This window comes from Cetorhinus maximus, chromosome 11 (assembly GCF_964194155.1).
Source record: "Cetorhinus maximus chromosome 11, sCetMax3.hap1.1, whole genome shotgun sequence".
Classification (NCBI taxonomy): Eukaryota; Metazoa; Chordata; class Chondrichthyes; order Lamniformes; family Cetorhinidae; genus Cetorhinus; species Cetorhinus maximus.
Window position 1 is genome coordinate 108,221,742 of NC_135889.1, and position 24,415 is coordinate 108,246,156.

At 41.0% G+C, this 24,415-nt stretch overlaps 1 protein-coding gene across 4 annotated transcripts in view; it reads left to right on the forward strand.

Moving 5' to 3' along the window:
- The window catches only part of clasp1a (cytoplasmic linker associated protein 1a), a 316,093-nt gene that overhangs the window by 98,178 nt on the left and 193,500 nt on the right, over positions 1–24,415 (forward strand). For all 4 annotated transcript variants that reach the window (XM_078552573.1, XM_078552570.1, XM_078552571.1 and 1 more), the window contains exon 8: positions 9,151–9,218. In XM_078552573.1, the coding sequence (XP_078408699.1) occupies positions 9,151–9,218 (68 nt within the window). The remainder of the gene's footprint in view (positions 1–9,150; positions 9,219–24,415) is intronic.

The window sequence follows — 24,415 nt, forward strand, 5'->3', positions numbered from 1 at the left end:
AAATCTTACACCTTAAACTGTCGGTGTATTTCCTCCTTTGTCTCCCTCTTACCCTGCTACCCTCAATTTGGTTGTTGGTTAGCCACTCGGGTTAAACCGGGCAAACAATCAGTTAAATCTTTGTCACTTTTTAGTTATGTGATGAGTGTAGATCTAAAGCTGCTTTAAAATAATTTAAAGATGCGAGCTGATGGCTCCATGTGTGTTATTTTTTTCAGAAATATACTTGATTCATAAAATTTGTGAAAGTACGTTGTGAAACATTTCAACTTGAAAATTATAGAGCCGTAAAATTCGACTTGTCTCCATATGGCATGTTCCACTTCTAGGTGCCTCTATACAATGTAATTCTCCTGATATTTACCATATACTTTCCATGTTAGGCGTACAGCCTGAGGGCAAAACATTTCAAATTGAAAAATTACAGCAAGTGCAATAGAATTCAACTTTCCTTCATACAACATGTTCCTCTTGAGGTGCCTCAATAAATTTCAATACTTAGCCTGGGATTTTCCACGCCCGCCAGCATCGGTTATGATTGTTGGCGTGAGTGGACAGTATGGTGCAATCGGTTTCACGTCGATGTGAAACCAGTTAGCAATCATCCGTTCAGCCTGACGATGGCGGGCCGCCTTTCCTGCCATCAGATGTCGGGAACCTCGTTGTAATATACCTCCATATCATTAATAGGCCAGCCCGCTGGACTCATTCTCTCTCTGCCTCTGCCTCTCTCTCTTCCTCCCCCCCACTGGATCATTTGCCTTTGTCAGCAGGAAAACACATCCATGTTTCATAACAGCACATAAGTGTTGTGCGCCTGGTGGGCTGCACTTCGCTCAGGGCTTCAAGGTTTGTTTGCCATCTTTGCTTCGGTCAGCACCAGGCTTCACAGATGGCACCACACACTTTTAGGGGGGCTCACGGGTAGGTCTTTACCTATCAGATCAGCAATTTGTGGGTGGCTTTTTAATGGTTGCAGGGCGAGGTCTTGCTTGGAGAAGGGGAGAAGTGGCCTCAGGTAAGGGAAGAGGCTGCAGGACGAGAGCTGTGCTGGGAAAGGAGGATGTTCCAGGGTGTGTGTGGGGGCACATGTTGATCTGTGCAAGTGGCCTCAAGATGATGAGGGCTGAGGAGGTAGTCTCCAGAGGAGATGAGACCAGATGGACATGTGAGGGTACGTATGAGAGAATGGGTTGTAATATCCATTGAGCTGGAAGTGAGTGAGATGCCAGTGAATGTGTGATGGGCTTGAGTGAGAGAGTTTGGAGTGATGAAATGGTTGCCTACCCCGGCTGTACGGATGAGGTCACTCATACCCTGTCTGCATTGGATGGCTAACCTCTGCTGTGTATCATTGGCACTGACCATTGCTACCACCGCCTGCCATGCTGGATTAGTGATGCTGCTGCCTGTCATAAGGCCAGAGGAGTTCCAATGATGCATCATTAAATCTGGGGGCTGCAGTCTTTTTGCCTTTTGTGGACATCTTCCCTATAGTAGTTGTGAGCTGGAAGCACTGAGATGTGTGCATGCAGCTGACTTTAAATATGGCACCTGGCATGATGGAGCAGCGAGGTGATGCATGGTGGAGAATGAGAGCCTGCCTACCATGGAAATGGCGTGTTTCCCAGGAATGCATAAGTAATGTGGCGGGTTTGGGATGAAAAGGCGTGAAAACCTGTCATCGCAGCTAAAGGGTAAAATATCATTTTACCTTCACTTGGTGCAAACCTGGGATGATTCCATCCTTGATATTCACAAAGCACATTCAGTGTCAGGCATACAGCCAAGGGGTTCTACAAATTTTACAGCCCCTCGGTGTACTACGGCTGAAAGGCATTATCCAGCAACCTTGCCCCATTGTGCCCCTGCCCCAAGCTTTAGTACGTCTCTCAGCACATGGTCCTCAACCTTGGAATGTGCCAATTTGCAACACTCGGTCTAGGACAATTCTTTGCACTGGAAGACCAGCATATTGCGAGCAGACCAAAGAGCATCTTTCACCAAGTTGATGATCCTTCATTCACAGTTGATGTTTACCATGGTGTGCATCCCTGTGAAGAACCCAAGAGCACAGAGTCCTGAGTCACAGAGCTGCTCGGGATGAACCTTGACAAAAACCACTGCATCTCTCTCTAGATCTCCTTTGCAAAGGCACGTTCCTGAAGGAGGTGAACAGTGGCCTGTTCCCCACCACAGCCACCTAGATGGCAATGTGCAGAGGGGTTGAGACTCCAGTCATGTAGGAAGGATCTAACAGGAAGGACCTTTCTCACCACCAGCCAAGCTATGTCTTAGTGTTTGTTTGAAAGTTCTGGCAATGAGGCAATCTGTCAAATGACTTTGAACCATCTGACAGGATCTACCTCCTCCTTTTGGCACAAGACCTCTAGACCGTTATGTGCAGACCACTGCCTCTGATGGACTTGTGGTCAAAGTTGTTTTTCCACATAAACTTTTCCACGAGAGTTAGGTGGTACTGCACAGTCCAACTACTTGGAGCATTCCGCGGCAAAGTGGCCAGACCCATCCGTTGCAACACTGGGAACAGGTAGAACTTCGCGTAGTGCCACTTGGTGTTTGTGTACAGAGAGTCTAAGCACAGCTTGATGCAGTTGCACACAAAGTGGGGCATCAGGATGAGGGTGATGTTGGACACATTTTTTCTTTCCCCTACCCCCCCCCCCCTGCTAGAGGCTTGTACATTGTATCCCTTGCGAACACAATCCATTTTCGACTTCCAGATAAAGTGGAGGATGACTAGGGTGATTGATTTTGTCACTGGGCAGGAGTGAGGAATAGACCAGACCTTTGCATGTACAGCAACACCCGAGGTCACTTCGCATCTAATGACCAGGTTCTTGCCTGCAATGGAGAGGGAGCATCGCTCCCACATACCCAGTTTTTGTCTGACCATAGCTACTTTCTCCTTCCAGTTCCTAGTGCGAGCCATATCCCCAGCACCTCCAGGCAGTCTGACCTGACGGTGAAGGGGACAAAGGATAGGTCGGCCCAGTTCCCAAAGAACATGGCATTGCTTTTGCTGCGATTTACCTTGTCCTCCAAGGCAGTTTCGAATTGGTCGCGGATGTTCATCAGTCTGCACACCGACAGCGGATCTGATGGACGATGTTGCCGTCTTCTGAATACAACTCAGCTGCTAAGCTGTCGTTTCCGGGAGTTTTACTCTCCTCTAGGGCCTTAGCTCGAACAGAGTTTGCAGTTTGTCCAGACTCTCCTGAAATGGTCATCAAAGACCTCCGTGATAGAGGACAGGAAGGACTGGGAGGTCGTGCTGTTTGTGGGCTTCGCATCACACAATCTGTTATAAAAGGATTTACTGATCCTCAATGTGTCACACCGCAATGATATTACTGAGCCAACTTCTTCTTTCAGGCTGCTGATCATGGGGTATATTGAGTGAGAGTTCTGTCTGCAAGAACTGCCCATCACACAAGTTTTATTTGGCATTGCTTTGTGAAGAGGTAATCTTTTCACAGCAACAGATAACATTACAGTCACCATGGCTGCCTATTTTTGCCACATTTGCTGTTGATACAATTCTGATTAGCCGAAGCTCAGTCTCTGGATTAATTTTGGGTGTCCTGCAAAATCTGTTTTTGTGTATAGTCAGGAAGTGGAATATTATAACAAAGGGTCTAGTCCAATAAATTTCCAAATTTACCTTATAATCCCTGCATAACATTGCTAGTTGAAAATCCATTTATGACGTGGTGGTGGGCCTTACCATAGAGTTACACTGGACTTGAACAGGGATCTGTTAAAATCAGGTGTTTGTTTAAAAACTTCAGTGTTTGAGTGGATTATGTTCTGTCTTAATTTGTTGAAAATTGAAGTTGGTGTTTTTTTTAAAACTGTAACAGCAATGTTGTTGAAGCTGATAAAGTGGTTATCAGTGGGGAAGACATGATGAATGGGGCTTTCTTGTGTCAAGAAAGTTGAAAGATAATTACATTCATTGTGCATGACTCAACAAAAACGTGTTGTGAAAGGATAGAGGGCAGACTGTCCCTTGACCTCAAACCCACAGTCCTGCTGAAGTCCCATTATGATCTTTGCACACATTCCTGTGCATCCTATGTAGATTAGCCAAACCCAAATAAATGGATATGGTAAACCAACACTATAAAGTTCCATTTACTGAGATACTAATTACTTTGCATGTTCTAGTGAATTGCAAAGCAGTGATGCACATGTTTGCAAATAGCACTCAGGTTAATTTCTATTGATTAGTCACTTGACCTGTTGAATCTGTTTCTTATTGTGCTTTCTGTTGATGATTTATTTTCATAAAGGCAACTTGCAAGACCGACCGTATAATAAAAGCAGAAAATGTTGGAAATACTTAGGTCACACAGCATTTGTGGAGTGAGGGTCATCAACCTGAAAAGTTAACTCTGTTTCTTTCTCCACAGTTGATGTCAGACCTGCTAAGCATTTCCAGCATTTTCTGTTATTATTTATAATGCACTGCATTAGTTTATTTGTACCTCCTGAGTTTAGTTTTTTTTTAAGATACAAAATAATGTAGAGTTGGAGTTCAAAACTATTGCACTGCTCACACCCACAAGTTTCTTTGGCTCAATAACTGAGATATGAAGCTTTGCTATTGATCTTCTACGTAGACTTACTGGGTTGATGAGGCATGTTGAAGTGCAGCTGTAGCAGCTCTTGTATTCCTGAAATCAATATAGAGATCGACAATATGTGCTGAGAGCTCTTGTCTGTTGCTCCCAGCTATGATCTTATAAAGGACTAACAGCCTGGCTACATATCTGCACATTTGTAGAGGCCAGATTGTGGCATAAACTGAGCAACTGTCAATCAATTCTGTATTGTTGTATTAAGTCCAAGAGGAAGCATAGCTTGGCAAACAAGGTTATAATATTTAATTGCTTGGCCAGATCTGACCACTGGGGCAGCAGGATCAGGAATATGTTCACAGTATTTGGGAATGCAAAAATTATGTTCTCACCATATGTTCCAGGTTCTATCTCTTGGCTCAATCTGATTTCATACTTAAGAAACTGCACAGAATCTTGAATAGGGGAAGAAAAGAAAAATTAATACGCTGTTCAACCTTTGCTAGTTTAAACATATGATGTTTGTGTCTCCTTCTTCAAACTTTCGACTGTCCAATTGAAAACCATACTAAGCATTTAATGCTACTGTACTTTTGAATAAAATTGAAAAGGCCTTTGGGAGTTGGATAATTGAATTACTTAGTACAATCCAACAGAATAACTAAGAGATGGGAAAATGGACTTTTTGTTGTACAATATTGAAAGTGCTTACACTTTAGTATGTAAGAAGGAGCTTTGTAAATAGTGTTTAATTGTTAGTTGTAAAAGAAAGAACTTGCATTATATAGCACTTTAAGACCTCAAGACTCCCCTATAACCAATGAAGCTCTTTTTAAAGTAGTTATTGTTGTAATGTAGGAACATCAGCCAAATTCCACTCAACAGGATCCCACAAACAGCTACGAGATAAATCAAAGTTAAACTGAGCACATGAACTCCTTAAGGGTGAGATGCATACATTTTCACGCATGCCATGCAGGTTCCCTGTTTCATTACATGAAAAGTAATTGTGTAAAGGATTGCTGTTGAGGGAATCTGACACTGCTGCCTGCCGCTCCTGGTCGTGCTGTAGGAGAAACTGCAGGACACAGGAAATGGTTGCGATGAATTGAGTTGGGAGCAGGTGAAGAGGGTCAACTCCATGCGGCTGAAGTGCTGTCCTTAGCTCCGTACTGCTAAGGGGGCTGGGGCTCAGAAAAGCCCTGGAGCAGTAGCTGCTTGGTGCAGCTTGGAGTTGGGTTACAGAAAGCTTGCAAGGAGCAGTTGTCAGCTCAGTGAAGCTGGCAGCTGGGGTAAAGAGAAGCCCATGGTGAGCAGCGGTTGTCTGCTTAGTATAGCTAGATAGGTGAGGACATGCACGTAGTTAGATGCTGAGTTGCAGCCTGGTCAACCGAGTGAGACAAAGTGAGGGCTGTGGGGGGAGGAAGCAGTCTTTGGGCAATTTGAGCTGAAGTCTGCTTGAAAGAGTGCTTCCAGGCTGAGTTGGAGCTGCTGTTGAGGGAAATAAGAGGCTAGATTCTTGAAAGAGAGGAGCTGAAATCCCTCATGAAGATACAGATGTTGAAGGATTTTTGTGACTGTGATCATAGATGGACTGCTGAAAAAAAATTGTTGGACCTGTCTTGGTTGTGTCTGCCATTTAATGTGCAGTTTGTAGTGTGTTTGACCACAATTTTCCTGTTAATTCATGTTTACGTCATGTTAAATCTCAATGTTAAGAGTACAAAATAGATCATATTGACTGTTCGCTTTGTTGAGTCTGGTATAGTAAAATTTATTTGTTTGAAACCATGGAATCCTGTGGCTTTACTCTCTTAGTAAATAGTTGGGATTTCAAATTTAGTCCTCTTTGCAACAACATTTACTGGTCCCTAACTAGGTTGTAACAAAATTAGGGCTCTTTGTGGGATTTTGAATCCACAGGCGGATACTGCTGCTGGGACTTGCTAAGGTTAAGGCTAACAGGATTTCATGGTGAATTTTAGTATACTCATTGAAAATCATGATGACCTTATCAGTTGCTATGACTTTTTTTTAAATAGAGGGAAGGGTTGTCCCTGAATGATTTGCAGCAAATAACCAAAGTGAGGTTAATAGCATTAGCATCAGTGGTAGGCAGTAGCAGTTGCAGTCGTGGAGCCCACTGGAGAAGAATAGACGAGCTGGAGGAGGCTAGATCCAGAATCTGAGAATAAACAGAGTTAGTTGCTGTAGCTGTTCCTGTTACTTGAACATAACATTAGTGGATCTACACCATCCAGACTGAGTTGAACAGATTCTACAGACGTGTGTCATTTGTGGTAAAGACTGTGCTCATCAAACTTGGGTTGGTTGTGCGCTGCTGCCGACTGGGGATCAGACCAGCTCCTAGAAGGAGAGGAACTGAAATTCCTCATGAGGAAGAAAAAATTTGAAGGGCTTCGTGACTCACTATGATCACTAAAATCTGAGTGGACTGCTGAGCCAATTCATAAGATCTGCCTTGTAAATAGTTGTTTGGTAGTACAGAACATGAGTACTACTGAAAAAAAGACTTTTTGTCGAAACTTTTCGTCTTGCACTCATCAGGACAGTTTGTAAGGAAATACCCCAGGGCAATGCCTTGATCAACCAGAGTCAAGCTGCCTGGTTTAACTTTCAAACAATGCTTGGCAGTTAACTGTCAGACTGGCAACTGGTACATTCTCCATGCCAATGCTTCTATCAATCAGAGTCCACTTGCCAATCAATCAGCACTCTCTTCTCATACAGTATAAATATGTTGTTTCCCTGACATTAGTATTTTCTTGTGAGTTGCCCTGATCAGTGCAAGATGAAAAGCTTCAACAAAAAAAGCCTCTCTTTTCAGCAATACTCAAGATCTGTCTTGGTTGTTTCTGCCATTTTAAGGTGCAATTTATAGTTTACGTTCAACCATAATTTGCTTGTTACTTCATGTTTAACTTGTGTTAATTCTGAATGTTAGATGAAAGAATAGATAATTTTAGTGTTTGCTTTGCTTCCTCTTGAATAGTCACAATGTTCTGTTTTAAATCCTGGAAACTTATGGCTTCATTCCTTGAGCAAATAACTGCGATTTAAAATTTTGTTTACATTTTTAAAAAATGTTATTGGTCTCATCTGAGATCATAACACTTTTAAACATGCTTAGTTGGCTTTGTAATGTTATGATTCCAATCTGCCTTAACAATGCCCACACTAAGTGCTCAGTATAGAGTCACCACATTCTTTAGTCTATCCTGCACCTATTTTTATTTTGCACTATAACACCTTTGGCAAAATTTGAGAAACTTGTCTATAGATACAAGATAAGCTGTTAGGCCAAGGGCGTATTCATGTTCAAAGTTGTAGCTGAGTGGGTAAGATCATCCATATTACCCACAACCTACCAACAGACAAATTAACAGCCCAGTCAGTATAGCAGGAAAGTTAGAAATAATATAAGTACATTTTTGAAATAATTGCTCCTTGTATATTATTGAAATATTGCTGCTAGGACTTCAATTATACTTATGAATCGCCCCTGCTAATTGGAAGGAACTGACATTAGGCAATCACCTAGGATAAGAAACTATCCTGTTTTTTTGTCAGATCAGATTTCTGTACCAGCTGGCCCTTGCCCTATTTTCTGTTCGCCACCACCAGTCCTGAGAGAGATGAGCAGCAATGACCTGTAACCAATTCCAAAGTTCTGTCAGAACTTCTTTTTCAATCTGTCACAATCACACAAGCCCCAGGAATCCTCACACCCATAAGTTATTTTCCAATATAATTGGTCTTGCCATGATCAGTTTGTTTTCCAGATATTAATGTTAAGTGTCAGGCTTCAGAACCATCTTTGAAATGCTGTTTCACAGTACGAGTGATAAGAGCAGTTATTGTGGTGGTGGTGATAGCAGCACAGCATGTGAAAGTGAAACTCTCAAATTAGTAGAACGATTGGTTTCCTGATGCTATAGAAATCTTCACTCCTGTGCAAAACACTGACTTGATTTCACTCTTTTGACATATAGTTTGAGGGATAAGATATCAAAATAATTGTGCAAAATAAATTAATAGCAATTAAACTTGAGTCTGTCTGCTGCCTGTTCTAGAAAAAAAAGTTCAAATGTTAAGGCAATGTTCAGTGAAAAGAAACCTCATGACCCTAGATAATTATTCTTTGAGAGCAGCATTAAGGGAACTGAATAATAATTTGAGTCCATCTTGAGTATGAACAATATATTTAATAGAGATGGTGGGACATAAGATGACAGTCCAGTTGTAACATTTTTGTTATTTTTCTTTCCAAATCTACATTTTTATACATTATGAATAGTACCATTCAATACTTTTTTAATTCTGAAATTTAGTACCAATTTTTTCATGACAACAGAGCAGTGCTTGACAGTGTTCTTGTGGCCCTCATACTTGTTGAATTCAAGGATCTTACTGATTTGTTTCGAAGTGCCATTTCAATGTATAAAACATTCACTTACAGATTTTTTAATATCATTTATCCCCCATTTTATATGTTCATAATGCATTATTTATTTTCTTCAAACAGGCTGAATGTAATTTTTGCAAAATTTGATGAGGTTCAGAAATCTGGAAATATGATTCTGTCTTCAGCTGGTGAGTAATCTGGGCTCTTATTTTCTAAATGTTTTTGAAATTGTGCATATTAAAGAATCATGGTGAGCTTACAGATGACTGATTACATTTTTCCTTTGCAATGATCAGACATTTGTTTTTATCACTGGAAACTATTCTGAATTCAAAGTTGCAGGCTTGTGTTTTAACAGCCGACATAAGTATTTGATCTGTGTGTTTGCTTGATTGGATGAGTCATGGCTGAATTGAATTTTATATTTTTGGAAAAATAGTTGATGCATATTTTATTTAAAAGAAATGTACAGTCAACTGTTTAAAAATTGAGAGGCTGGATGGAAAGAAAAATGTAGCATATGTTATACAAGTTAAACATTTATTACTTCTTGATTTAAAAAGAATTCCACATCTTGCTATGATGTGAATGATTATAGGCTAATGCGAAGCTGTTAGACATTTGAAAAGTTTTATCTTCGTATTTTATATTTTCTAACGCTGCTGATGCTGTTGTAGGACTATGTATTTTAAATGCTTGAAATCATGGTTTTATCATTTGATATCATTTCCTTCTGCTGTTATGTCACAGCAAAGTTAAATTCGTTCATTTTCTTCCTGGTTAAGTATAAGAATGAGGCATCACCCAAATCCCAAGAGCAAATTTTAAAAATGTCTCATCATTCAGATGCCTCATTCCTATACCTAATTAGTAAGAAAATAAATGAATTTTAATTTTAATGTGACCTAACAGTAGAAGGGCATTACACTAGTTGTCACTGTAACAACTTGCATTTATGTGGCACCTTTTAAAGTAATAAATGTCCTAAGATCCTTCTCCAGAACGTTAACAAACAAAAATTGACACCAAGTCGTATTAGAGATACTGGGGCAAATGAAATAGTTCTTAAGGAGAGATGATGCTGTAAGACATAATAGGATAAATAAAGAGACAACAGAAGGGTCTAGAGTAGCTAAGAATGGTAACAACAGAACTTGCAGGATCTGAAATTGAAAGGCTATAAAGTGCCTAATTGAAAGATGAAGTGCCATTCCTCAAACTTGCAGTGAGTGGTAGAACACAGTGGGGCAGATGATTCAAGTGGTAAATGTCCAGAAACTCAGGTGTTCAGAAAAGCAATCACCAAATCTACATTTGGCCTCCCCAGTTTTGATCAGACTACAGCAAATGCAATAGACTAAATTTGAATGCCACTGTTTGACCTGGCAGGAGTGTTTGGGACGGGATGAGGTGAAAGGGCACATGTTGCATACCCTGTAGTTGTATGGAAAGAACTGTGGGAAGGGGGCAGATGATGGAAGAGTAGACCAGGGTGCTGTTGAGGGAACAACCCCTTTGGATTGCAGAAAGGAAAGTGGAAAGGAAGATGTACTTGGTGGTATTGCTCCGAAGGTGGTGAAAATGACGGATGATTTGTTGAGTGTGGAGGCTGGTGGGGTGAATGGGGGGACTAGGGGGAACCTGTTGTGTTTCTGTCCTTGCACCATCTCTTACTTGCCAGAAGTGCAGGAAATGAGATGGGCACAGTCGAGGGCCCTGCAATGGACTATGTGGAAGCAAGAGTTCCCCTAGTGTTACAGCTGAGACGGGAGGAGTGCACTGTTTATCTGGCTCCACTACGCCACAGGTCATGTTAGTGTAAATGTTTAATTAGCTTACCAAAATGGCCAATTATTTACTTTAGCTATTGTTAAACACAGAATAAGAGAGACTTTTGAGTTTATTGAAAGAAGCCTAGTTAGAGTGATTGATTTACTATAAACTGAAACTTCTTTTTCAAAACAAGCTGCAAGAACTGGCTAACACACAATTTGTAATCTGAAAGTGCAACTATTTATTCCTTCTAAAATTCCCCAGTGCCCATGCACGTGCATGCACACGATAAATTTGCAAGGTTTTGATGCCGTTGATCTGGTGCTCCCTCGTGAAGACAGGCCTCTAGTCCCATTGATGACTGAAAGTTCTCACCGTCGGAGCTTCAGCACAAAGGAGAATAGAGTTAGATCAATCCTCCTTGCATTGGTTTCCAAATGCAGACAAGATCCACTGAGATGAGGATTGTCAGCTGGATACTGATAGCCACAGTGTTGATCTGGGCAGCTTTTCCCATTCTCAGTTCATTCCCAACTGAGTTTAAAAAGACAAGTTCAGAACATAACTCATTTCTGTCAGGTGATTTCCTGTAAATCATTAGAGCCTTTGCCTTTAAAGCAATTTTTCCCTACGATTAAAGTAATTGCAGTTCAAATAAATAATTACCTCTCCACAATTGCCATGCTGGTCATTTAGCGGAGGTCAGTTGATTTCTCGGAAAAGGCATGTTTGCTCACAGACTAAAGTGAACTTATGACTTTTTTTTTAAAAAAAAAACCTCAGGTCAGGCCCCAAATAATGCAATGTCCTTCCAAATTTTAAAAGAAAATATAGCTCTTTAAGATATGGTTCTAACATGAGCAATATGTTTTGTTTGGGAGAAATGAATAGAGTCAAGAAGATGTTCAAGGTAAGAGCAGGATCAGCCAGGTGGAGAAAGGATGGTAGTGGATGTAGACCGGTTGCACCTCAATTCAAGAAAGAGTGGCCATGTTGGTGGCTGATGGAGGTGTAAAGGAACTGGACACCACAGTGCGAAGGTGACTATCAGGAACAGGAAATTTAAGTGGTGATTGTAGATCGGAAGAGACTGGAAAGGAGAGAAAATATACTTGTGATAGGAAGAAAAATGTTATGTGGGGCTCTCTTCCCTAGATTTTTCTTTGCTTATCTCACAACTTTGCTTTCCTTTTTGTCTTTATCGTTCCTTTTGGCAAACAGTGTGTTGGTAGAAGAAGGGCCATCAATTGCTGCATGCTGCAATGGAAATTGCAGGAAAAATTCAACCCCTGTTCCAACTGCTTACGCTTTCCTCCATCTTCCCGCTATCAATTTTCCTTCTACAATCCTTCACATCCATCACTGCCCCTACCTCTTTTTTTGTGTCCTCAGAACTCCTTGTTCCACTATCTGGTTTCTCCCCCCAATATATTCTGGCCAGAGGCACAGCGACCCTCCGTCTCAGTCTATTTCTCTCCTTTCTCCCCCACCCATTTTCTTCCTTGCCCTTCCAACATCCTGTTTGTTACCTCAGCCTGGTTGCCTTCAAAATTCAATTAGTTGTTTTTTTTAAACAAACAGACATCAAATTGTCCCCCATGCTCGCCCGCTTCTGTGCCCTTCCCCTGCTATACATATGCACACTTGATACACAGCCTCCTTAAAAATTCAGTGTTTTTAATCAAAAGTAAAGCCTTTGAAATTCACTCTTTAGCTATTCTTCAAATAATTTTGCCAAACAACTGAGCAGATATTGCTAAAGCTGAAGAAAAATAATTTGTCCAGTACACCTGATTGTTACTGGTCGAACGCTGAGTAGTTATATGCACTGTGCTGCTCGGATGCCATAATCTGAATATACTACCGCATAACAGATCTGGCCAAAGATATTAAACCCAAACTTAGGCTTTTTGTTGATAGGCTGTTGATCCAAGTAAAAACATCATTAAAGGCATTAAAACACACCAAATAATGGATGAATCTTTTTTGAATTAACTTTGTTTAAAGCCTTATTTTTGATATTAAAGACATGCTAACTCCTGAGGAAAAAGTGGCAGAAGGAAATTTTTGAGAGATATGCAGGGCAGGTGTCACCTAGAATATAGCTGAAAAAAGACATTTTGCCGAAGCCTTTCATCTTGCACTCATCAGGTGTATTCTCCATGGTAATGCCTCTGCCAATCAGAATCTACTTGCCAACCAGTCAACATTCTCTTCTCATACAGTATAAAGTTGTTGCTTCCCCTGACATTGGTGTTCTTGTGATTGTCCTGATGAGTGCAAGATGAAAACCTTCAACAAAATGTTGTTTTTCAGCAATACTCAAATTCTATACTACCAAATGGCTTCTGAGAGTGATGAAATTCAGCTTGCTGCTGTTTACTTTTTGAAATCCTCTCCAGATGTAATGTTTTGCATTGGAAAGGTTTTCTGTGGCTACTGGGAAACAGAATTTTGAAGAGATGTGTTCACACTTAGGAATGTTCTAGTTGTTTGGTTACTGTCATACTGAGGATTAAAATTCTTGAACGAAGCTGTAAAACAGAGGCTAAACTTCCCTTTTTCTTAAAGATGGCAAAGTGGTCCAATTCTGCAGACCATCTAACCTAATTTTATGCCTTGCAATTAGTAACTATTAAGCTGCAGTTATGATTTTAAATTTGAGGTTGTTGAGTGAATATAGAATTTTACTTTTGAGCGATTGCTTCCTCTTAGTTGTGCGGGCACTCTTCATACCCCTAAGAGAGAGAGATTCTTTTTCCAGCGTGTAAGTGTAATTAAGGATCAGCTGGTGTCTCCATTCAAACATTTCCTCTCTGGTGATATACAATTATGTTGCGTCTTTTGTGCTTGTGTGCAGTCACTCATGGCAACATGCTATGCAGCAAGCATACCTGTCAATCAAAGTAAATGAATCTAGGGAATTGCATTTAGATGCATACAGGAGTGAAAGACTGAAGACTACCTTTTGAGTTGGTATGAAAAATAATACGGTTTGATTATCATTGCTTTACAACTTCTGTGATGGAGGCAAGAATCGCATCTTAGTGCAGATGAGTGGTAGGAGCTTGAAAAGTAAATACAGGATTTTGGACAGCATGTATTTTCTGGAACAGCCAAGTCTTGTTACTATTCTAAACCATCAAATAGAAATTGAAGGCTACCTTTGGAACTAGGTTACCGTGTAGGAAGAAACTTTCACTGTGGACTTTTGTCCCTTGCTCTGAAGGCAGAGAAAGGAAACTGGAGGCTTTGACTTTGCAGTTGATTGGCAGACGGCAACTCTGTGGCCTGACTGGGGAAGGGGTTGGTTGAATTTTATGCTGTTGAGGCTAAATCCTCTGATTTGAGGACTAATACTGAGTACTGCAGTGCTTGTGTGTGTAGACTGCTTTTGAATATGACTACTGGTGAAGGTAAAATTCAAACTGAGATTCATAAGTTTAAAGTCAAATGCACAATTTACTAGCAGTAATTGATGTGTTTAAGTTCAGTATTTGTAAGGATCAAAAAGACATACCAGTGAAATGAAAAATGAACTTGAGTACAGTATTGAGAAACTTAATTTTTATAAGTAAATGAATTTAAACTAGTTGAAAAATTAAGACGTTGTGGTACTTGGCATTTACAGTAAGCAGGAGAAAAGATTTATCCTTTTCTGACTGAATGCATGAGTTATTCTTTCTGCATTCGAGGCTGCACTTTGTTCTGTTGGAAGATGGATTTGAAAATCACGAGTCTCATAACAGATCCTGACTCGCCCATTGCTATTTCAAAATACAAATATCAGGATTTGAGTTGGGTATTTCCTCTTGTATGTTGATTGTGATAAATATTGACTTTTTTGTAATGTAGTAATTTTGTTCTGCAGTTTTTTTCATAGCTGGTAGTATTCTTGTGTGCAATGGTGTGTAATACTGTTAAGTTTACGTTTGATTCTTTTTGACTTCAGAAGATTTCCAGCACAACGAGCCATGTGCTTCCATTTCATGTATTGCTTGTCTGCAGGCTTTAAGAAATATTCACAGATTGTAAATTTACTTGTTTGTCTTAGTGATACTTCATAAAATAAACTTAATCAGATGATAATTCGCAGGGACCTTTTCCTTAGCTATTGATCTCAATCTGAATAAGTTCCTTTTTAAGTTCTTTGCACAGGCATATTTTAATCATGCATGGAATCTTTCATCTTGTGGGTTTAATGAATTTACTTTGTTTACTTTGCAGAACATTAAGTGCATTGGGTCATCATCTCTATCGCATTATATACTGAGTTATTGCACTTAACCTGCTAGATTACCTTCTAACTTGCTGTAGTTGAGATTGGGTGCAAAGTGGTAGTAGTAGTACAAACTTGTCCATAGTGAAGGTTTCAAATAGCCACTTTGCACTGGTTCTGTAATGGCTGTGTTCCCAGCATCTTATGAGTATATAATTTATTAGTTCAATTTGTGATTAATATTAACTGATGCATAGTAAAAAAAACATGTTTATAAAAGATAAAATTTGTTGCTATTTGTGTTTTTTTCTTTGAGTTAAAGTGTTGCATGTTGGCTTTATATAAACATGCTATTATTAACCAGTTGCAAAAGAAAAATCTCAATTATTTGTTTCACCGTTATGTTGGGAATAAGAGCTTGTAGAAAAGATAGAATGAGGATAAATTCAAGACCTTTTCCTGCTTGCCTGCCTATCATTTAACAGTTGTGTCGTCCTCATCAGTGAAAGTTGGGGTCAGCAGCTTTAATGTACTTATTGAACTGACATTTAATATGGTGCAGCAGGCATAGATTTGACTTTCTGCTGTCTGTGATATTGACACCTGCTTTATTTATTGCTATGTGAGAGCAACACCTTTCCAACAAAATGTTTGCCTGACTATACCACCTTTCATATTTCCAATATATATAGTTTGTGCTCCGGCTCATGCAGTTACCTCTGGTGCCCCCCAAGGATCTATCTTTGGCCTTCTCCTAGTTGTCATCTACGTGCTGCTTCTCGACCACATCGTCTAAAAGCACAGCATCAGTTTACATGGGTAGGCTGACACACTCAGTTTTGTCTCATCACCACCTCTCTTGGCTCCTCCACTGTTGCTAAATTGTCTAATTACTTATCTGACATCCAGTACTGGATGAACAGAAATTTCCTCCAATTAAATATTAGGAATACTGAAACCATTGTTTTCAGTCCATACTCCAAATTCCATTCCGTATGGTGGAATCGTCCTAGATTTGCACAAAGTGCGGTAGCAGGCAGGAAAATTGTAGTTTTATCTGCCGGCCACAATGGCAGGTTTTCGCATTGTATTGTCCCTTTCCCCTCTCATTAATTATGTAGCTGCAGGAAACACATTGTCTCGTTGGCAAGCGGCCTCCGATTTGCCCACCACGCTGTTACCTTGCCGCTTCCTCATGCAGGGTGCCATATTTAAGCTGTAGTTGTGCGCACACTTCTCAATGCTTGCAGCCCAGGTCTACTCTGGTGAGGACGTGGCCCCAAATGCCAAGAAGAGTGCAGCTCTCTGATTCAGTGATGCATCCCTGGGGCGCCTTCTGGATGCCGTGAAGGCCCGCCGTGATGTCCTCTACCTCTGCTGTGGCTGCAGGAGGACCATCAGTCTCACCACTCTGGCTTGGGAAGCGGTGGCAATGGTGGTCAGTGTCAATGCTACACACAAGATGTCTTATCACTCTAAACTCAAACACTCACAAGGCCAACACACATTCACTGGCATCTCACTCACTGCCAGCTCAAGGGACATCACCACTGACTATCTCACAAATACCCTCACAACTCCATCTGGCCGTCTCCTCTGGCGATTGCCTCCTCAGCCCTCACCATCTTGAGTCCCCTTGCACAGATCAACATGTGCACCCACACGCACGCTGGGATACTCCCCTTACCCAGAACAGCCCTCGTCCTGCAGCCTCTCCCCTTGCCTGAGGCCACTTCTCCCCCTTCCCCATGCAAGCCCTAACCCCGTCGCTGTTGACTGTTCTGGTAGGTAGAGACCTGCCCGTGAGCCCCCCTAAAAGTGGTGTGGTGGTGCTGCGAAGCCTCCGCTGATGATTGCGAGTGCTGCCCGAAGGAAGGTAGGTAAACAAATCTCGAAGTCTCGAGTGAAATGCTGCTCGCCAGCTGCCCATTGCATATGTACATTGGTGATACACGTTGGCATGCAATTATGCTGACGTGCTCGTCTGATCCAGCGCGAGGGGATGATTCTGGAGAGCAGGGTTTATAATGAGATGCTAAAGTATTGAAATTAGGTTCCCAACATGCGGCGGCAGGAAACGCGGCCCACCATTGATGTGTGGAGCGGATGAGATGAGCTTCCAACCACATACATCTGTGCTGACGCTAAGGCCACCTATCTGCACCTCCGAAACATTGCCCAACTTTGCCCATATTTCACCTCATCTGTTGCTGAGGCCCTCATTCCTGCTTTTGTTAACTCTAGGCTTGATTATTCAAATGCTCTATTGGCTGGTCTCTCGCATTATACCTTCTGTAACACTGAGGTCACCCAAAACTCTGCTGCCTGTGCCTTAACTTGCACCAATCCCCGTCCATCTCGCATTCCTATGCTCGCTGACCTACGTTGGCTCCTGGTCAAGCAATGTTTTGATTTTAAAATTGTCATCTTTGTTTTCGTATTATTGTATGGCCTTACCCTTCCCTATCTTTGAAATCTCTTCCAGCCCCACAACTCTCCAAGATATCTGCGCTCATCTAATTCTGGCCTGTTGATCATTGCCAGTTTTAATTGCTGTACGATTGAAGCACCTTATTATGATAAAGGAGCTATATTAGTTGTTGTTTACCCTTTCAAACATTTATTTTAATGTTCGCATGTTTGGATCTCCCTTTAATCGGTTACTGGGTTAAAAGTAGTGCACAGTATTCTGGAGTAGTCATTCCAGAAGCTGACCAAGTTCATTATAGCTTTTGTGAAGTAATCTGTCACTAATGTAAGTCTCTAATTGCATATGCTTCCAAAAAGCATGGAAGCAGAGTTACAGCAGAAAGGAATGGTATGCACTCTGTGCTTCAGTGAAGATTTGCATGGTAAACCAGATTGTGTTACTGAGATGCTGTAAATAAACTTTGACAGCTGGAAATAGTCCAGGAAATTTATATTTTGCCTATTGAAATCACTGGATTATTTATAAATTGAACCTGTTTACACATTCCTTCATGAGATCAAAGCAAGAAAGAGACCGATCTGCAGTACCTCAGAGATTTAATTTTGCTGCTTTGATTTCCTTTGCTATTTGATTTTGTGGCTCATAAGTTATTAATGCATGTAGTAACTTCGAAGTAGAAATCATAACATGATACAGCACAAGAGGAGTTAATTTGTCCCTTCATGTCTCTGCGATCTCAAAGAGCTTACCAACTCGTCCCATTCCACTGCCCTGTCCAATAGCTCTCTTAAGAAGAAGCATACTAAAGGGAGGACAAGGCTGACAAGGGAAGTCAGGGACAGCATAAAAGCTAAAGAGAAAGCATACAATGCGGCGAAGAGCAGTGGGAAACCAGGGGATTGGGAAGCCTACAAAGACCAACAGAGGACAACGAGAAAAGAAATAAGGAGGGAGAAGATTAAATATGAGGGTAAACTGGCCAGTAATATAAAAGAAGATTGCAAGAGTTTTTTTAGATATATAAAGGGTAAGAGAGAGGCAAAAGTGGACATTGGACCGCTGGAAAATGGCGCTGGAGAAGTAGTAGTGGGGAACAAAGAAATGGCGGAGGAACTGAATAGGTACTTTGCATCATTCTTCACGGTGGAAGACACGAGTGACATCCTCAAAGTTCAAGAGAGTCGGGGGGCAGAGGTGGGTATGGTGGCCATTACCAAGGAGAAGATGCTAGGAAAACTGAAAGGTCTGAAGGTGGATAAATCACCTGGACCAGATGGATTGCACCCCAGAGTTCTGAAGGAGATAACTGAAGAGATAGTGGAGGCGTTAGTGATGATCTTTCAGGAATCACTGGAGTCAGGGAGGGTCCCAGAGGACTGGAAAATCGCTAATGTAACCCCCCTGTTTAAGAAGGGAGTGAGGCAAAAGATGGGAAATTACAGGCCGATTAGCCTGACCTCGGTCGTTGGTAAGATTTTAGAGTCCATTATTAAGGATGAGATTTCAGAATACTTGGAAGTGTATGGTAAAATTGGACAAAGTCAGCATGGTTTCATCAACGGGAGGTCATGCCTGACAAATCTGTTAGAATTCTTTGAGAAGGTAACGAGTAGGTTAGACAAAGGAGAGCCTATGGATGTTATCTACTTGGACTTCCAGAAGGCCTTTGACAAGGTGCCGCACAGGAGGCTGCTCAGTAAGATAAGAGCCCATGGTGTTAGAGGCAAGGTACTAGCGTGGATGGAAGATTGGCTGTCTGGCAGGAGGCAGAGAGTGGGGATAAGGGGGTCCTTCTCAGGATGGCGGCGGGTGACTAGTAGAGTTCCGCAGGGGTCAGTGTTGGGACCACAACTTTTTACTTTATCCATTAATGATCTAGATGAAGGAACTGAGGGCATCCTGGCTAAGTTTGCAGATGATACAAAGATAGGTGAGGGACCGGTAGTATTGAGGAGGCAGGGAGGCTGCAGAAGGATTTGGACAGGTTAGGAGAATGGGCAAAGAAGTGGCAGATGGAATACAACGTGGGGAAGTGTGAGGTCACGCACTTTGGTAGGAAGAATAGAGGCATAGACTATTTTCTAAATGGGGAGAGAATTCAGAAATCTGGAGTGCAAAGGGACTTGGGAGTCCTAGTCCAGGATTCTCTTAAGTTTAACTTGCAGGTTGAGTCGGTAGTTTGGAAGGCAAATGCAATGTTGGCATTTATTTTGAGAGGACTAGAATATAAAAGCAGGGATGTGCTGCTGAGGCTTTATAAGGCTCTGGTTAGACCACATTTAGAATATTGTGAGCAATTTTGGGCCCCGTATCTCAGGAAGGATGTGCTGGCCCTGGAGAGGGTCCAGAGGAGGTTGACGAGAATGTTGATATGAGGAACGTTTGAGGACTCTGGGTCTATACTTGATGGAGTTTAGAAGGATGAGGGGGGATCTGATTGAAACTTACAGAATACTGAAAGGCCAGGATAGAGTGGACGTGGGGAGGATGTTTCCATTAGTAGGAGAGATTAGGACCCGAGGGCACAGCCTCAGAGTAAAGGGAAGACCTTTTAGAACAGAGATGAGGAGAAACTTCTTTAGCTAGAGAGTGGTGAATCTATGGAATTCATTGCCACAGGAAGGCTGTGGAGGCCAGGTCATTGAGTGTATTTAAGACCGAGATAGATAGGTTCTTGATTGGTAAAGGGATCAAAGGTTATGGGGAGAAGGCGGGAGAATGGGGTTGAGAAACTTATCAGCCATGATTGAATGGCGGAGCAGACTCGATGGGCCGAATGGCCTAATTTCTGCTCCTATGTCTTATGGTCTTACTTCTTTCACTACACGTACACATCCAATTCCCCATGGAAAGTTACTATTGAATACACCACCATTTCATACAGTACACTTCAGATCGTAACAAGTTGTTGCATGACTTTATTATTCCTCATATTACCTCTGGTTTTTCTGCCAGTCAGCTTAAATATCAGTAAAGAACTTGTAGAATATGCAAGTTATTTATTTGGCTAATAGTGAATGCGGTAGACTGGCCTTATTCTCAGCGGTGAAATTATTTAATAAACATCCATTGGCTGTCATGTTCCATCCTTTGTTCTGTAGTAACAATGAGAGTAATGATTTTAGTTTGAAAACTTATGGTTTTAAAATTTCGCAAAAGTGGTAACAAAGTGGCTAGAAACACATGATTGAATATCGCTGAAAAAAGAGACACGTCAAAGCTTTTCATCTCATCCTCTTCAGGACACCTTTCAAGAATACCAATATAGGTGGAAGATGACAATTTGTACTGTATGTGAAGAGAGTGCTGATTGGTTGGCAAGTGGACTCTGGTATAGAATATAAGAGCAGGGAGGTTATGTTGAAGCTGTGTAAAAAGCTAGTTAGGCCACAGCTGGAGTACTGTGTACAATCCTGGTTGCCATACTTTAGGAAGGACATGATTGCACTGGAGAGGGTGCAAAGGAGATTCACTAGGATGTTGCCTTGGCTGGAGCGTTTAAGCTATGAAGAGAGATTGGATAGGCTAGGATTTTTTTCCTTAGAGCAGAGAAGGCTGCGGGGGGACCCAATAAAGGTGTACAAAATTATGAGGGGCATAGATAGGAAGAAACTTTTCCCCTTAGCGGAGGTGTCAGTAACCAGGAGGCATAGATTTAAGGTAAGGGGCAGGAGGTTTAAAGGGGATTTGAGGAACGATTTTTTTACCTAGAGGGTGGTTGGAATCTGGAACACGCTGCCTGAGGGGGTGGTAGAGGCAGGAACCCTCACAACATTTAAGGAGTATTGAGATGAGCACTTGAAAAGCCATAGCATACAGGGCTACAGACCAAGTGCTGGAAAATGAGATTAGAATAGATAGGTGCTTGATGGCTGGCATGGACACGATGGGCCGAAGGGCCTGTTTCTGTGCTGTACAACTCTATGACTCTATATAATCTATGATGCAAAGCTGATGTGGTATTGGACCATGTGATTTTAATGCAGCTTTTATGAAGTGCGTTGATGCTGATATTCAATTGATCAAAATAATAGTAATTTGCTATAATGTTACCAATTGGTCCCCTCCGCTTACATTGAACATGTTAGCAGAATATACATGCAGCCAATTACGTGTGACCGATTGCTACTGTCTGCATTAAAGAAAAGATATATTTTTGTTTCATCAATTCTTGCCTTCTGCTCCTTTTTCTTCTCTGCTCTATGAAGCAATTGGCTCCTACTAAAGCAGTGTTCTTTGGCTACCAGGTACCCTGGGGTACCTTTAGCAAAATGGTCATTTTTGATGTATGGTTCTAGAGTATGAGTGGGCTATTTGGCTGTGGTGCATCACAGCCAAACCTAGTTGAGGTGACCAGGTAGTAATCCAGCAATGTGTGAAATTTTTTGCCAACTAAACAAAGTTATCAAAGAAAAGATTCGAGAAGGAGCCATTGCAAAAAATGGCAAGAAAATAACATACAAGGAAAATTGGGGCGTGGGGGGGGGTGCATTCTGATAGGCAGCAAATTTAAGCTAACATTACAATTCTCAGCGTTATTGAGTAAAACAGATCTGATGTTGGGATTTATTAAAGGTTAAAATTAAGTCAATTATAAAACATTGGTGTTACTGCACTTAGAATGCTCTGTACTGTTCTTGTTACCTGAGTTCAGAAAGGACATTGCAGCTAGTGAACATGTACTGACAAGAACGAGGGAGAGGATAGGAAGATTGTATTACGAGGATTGTCATCTTATATTCTTACTGGTAAAGAGATTGTGCTATAATTGCATTCAAAAGGAAATAATGCAAACTGTGATGAGCTGTTTCACCTTGCCTGAACAGTAGAACCAGAGGAAAGGACTTGTGCTTGATGGTAAATCCAAGCTTATTTTGTTTAACAATTTTTTTTATTAGGAGTGGCAAATTGTGAAGCATGCGCTCCTAGGCAAACAGTGGAAACAGATGGTATTGTTTCAATCAAATGCAAATAATTTCTTTCAGAAAATATCAGTATATGAGTAATTTGATGCATGACAATTGGCAAGTGTAGAATTTTAGGTGGGAACCGAGATTAAAATAAGATTATGGCTGATCTGATTGTGAACTTAACTCCACTTTCCTGCCTGACCCCCATAACCCTTGCTTCCCTTGTCAATCAAAAATCTGTCTTAACTCAACCTTGAAGCTTCCAAAAGGATTTCACCACTGGGGGTTTCCTTCAAGTCTGGGTCTGTTTTAGACTAGTTGATGGAAATTGATTTCTATGATTAGTCAACAACTCTATTATCATAGAATCATGTGATAACTAGATTGGCAGAAGACAAACTAGATGGACCATAGTCTCTTTCGTCTAGAAATTCCATGTTACTTTCCTTCAGTGCTGGTTGAGGGTAGGATCATAATTGATCTGCTAGCAGTGTCCATTTGCCTACTTGTATAGCAGGAACCATTGTGAAAGGTATGGGGCTTCTCTTGTAGCTCTGATTTTCATTGTGCTGTGCACAGTTCCATTCTGATCCATGCCTTTCTGTTGCCTCCAGACTCAACACCTCTGATGCTTGTGGCCGACCTCCCATCTTTCACCCTCTGTAAACTTGATCTCATTCAAAACTCTGCTGCCCATATTCTAATTCACATGAAGTCCTAGATAAGCATTGAGTATCTTCACTCAAGTATTAAAACCCCACTGAATTAATGATTATTTGTACTTTAAAATATTCAATTTGCCTTGTGTGCATTTTCCAATACCTAGAGATGAGCTAAATATTAACTGATCTGAGCATTCGAAAGAAAACAAAATTTCTTGTATTAGGAAAGATATTTGATGGAATAAACACAGTATTGAAATTGGGAGAATTCCAAATGTCTTGAAATTAAATGAACATAGGAGCTACAAACATGCATCAGTTCCAATATACATTCTGGGTAAACTGTTAGGAGAAATCTTGAAGGATGGTTAATAAAGCGCTTAAAATCGGATGACATGTTGAGAGGCAGTCAGCCTGGATTTGAGAGAGGGAGATCTGACCTATCAAATGTACTGGAGTTTTTGAGGAAGTGTGAACAGAAATTTAAATTTGAGAAATTGCCCCCACACAACTAGCTCACAAGGTAGGAAGGTCCAATATAAGAGGCAAATTCCTGATATAGATTAAGACTTCCCTTGGGGTGGTTGAGTGGAACTGTGCTGACATGACAAGGGATCACTTTCAAAAGTATCACCTTGCTTGGACCATTGTGATCCACAGTTTATTTAAGGCAGTGTATATAAGCCAGATGACGACATTGCCCTGCCAGTTTTACCTCTACAAGAATTGTTCATCAATCTCATTAATTCTCCTATTGCTGTAAATGCCAACATTATAGCTTTGTTTTCTGATTCATAATAGCAGTTTTATCATACTGTACAGTAATTAGTTGCCATGATTGGCTTTGTAACTGTCTGCCTGGGATGTTACATAGTTTAAGAATACAAAATTCATTGTGATTTTTATTCTGGTCTGAACCAGACTGCAACAAATGGTTTTCCTCCAAATGGCCTGCAACTTGCCAAAAAAAATTGTTTTCCATGCTGCTTATTTTTAGTGTCCCCAACATGAAATATATTACCTTGGTCGTTTTTTAAATTGCTGACCAAACTGTGCAACATGACAATTGGTTTCCAGTTTTACTGTGTGTCAATCAAGCTCCTGTGAAAATTTGTAGGTTTTCATTCTATGCACTTGTTTTCTTTAAAGAATAATGTGTTACATTCTGTAACCATATTTTCTCAATAAAGTCTCCATTATAGAGTTCAAACTGCTTTAAATCATATTTTCCCCTCGTTAGTGAATTATTTTCAGAATTCACTAGAGGAAGGATGTTTGATTTTGGAATATTATTTTTGCAACTTTCCTTTTGACTCACGTGCTGCTTCTACAACAAGAAAATAAGCCTTAAAGATGGGTTAGATTTAGTGAGGTACTGACTTATGTTCCA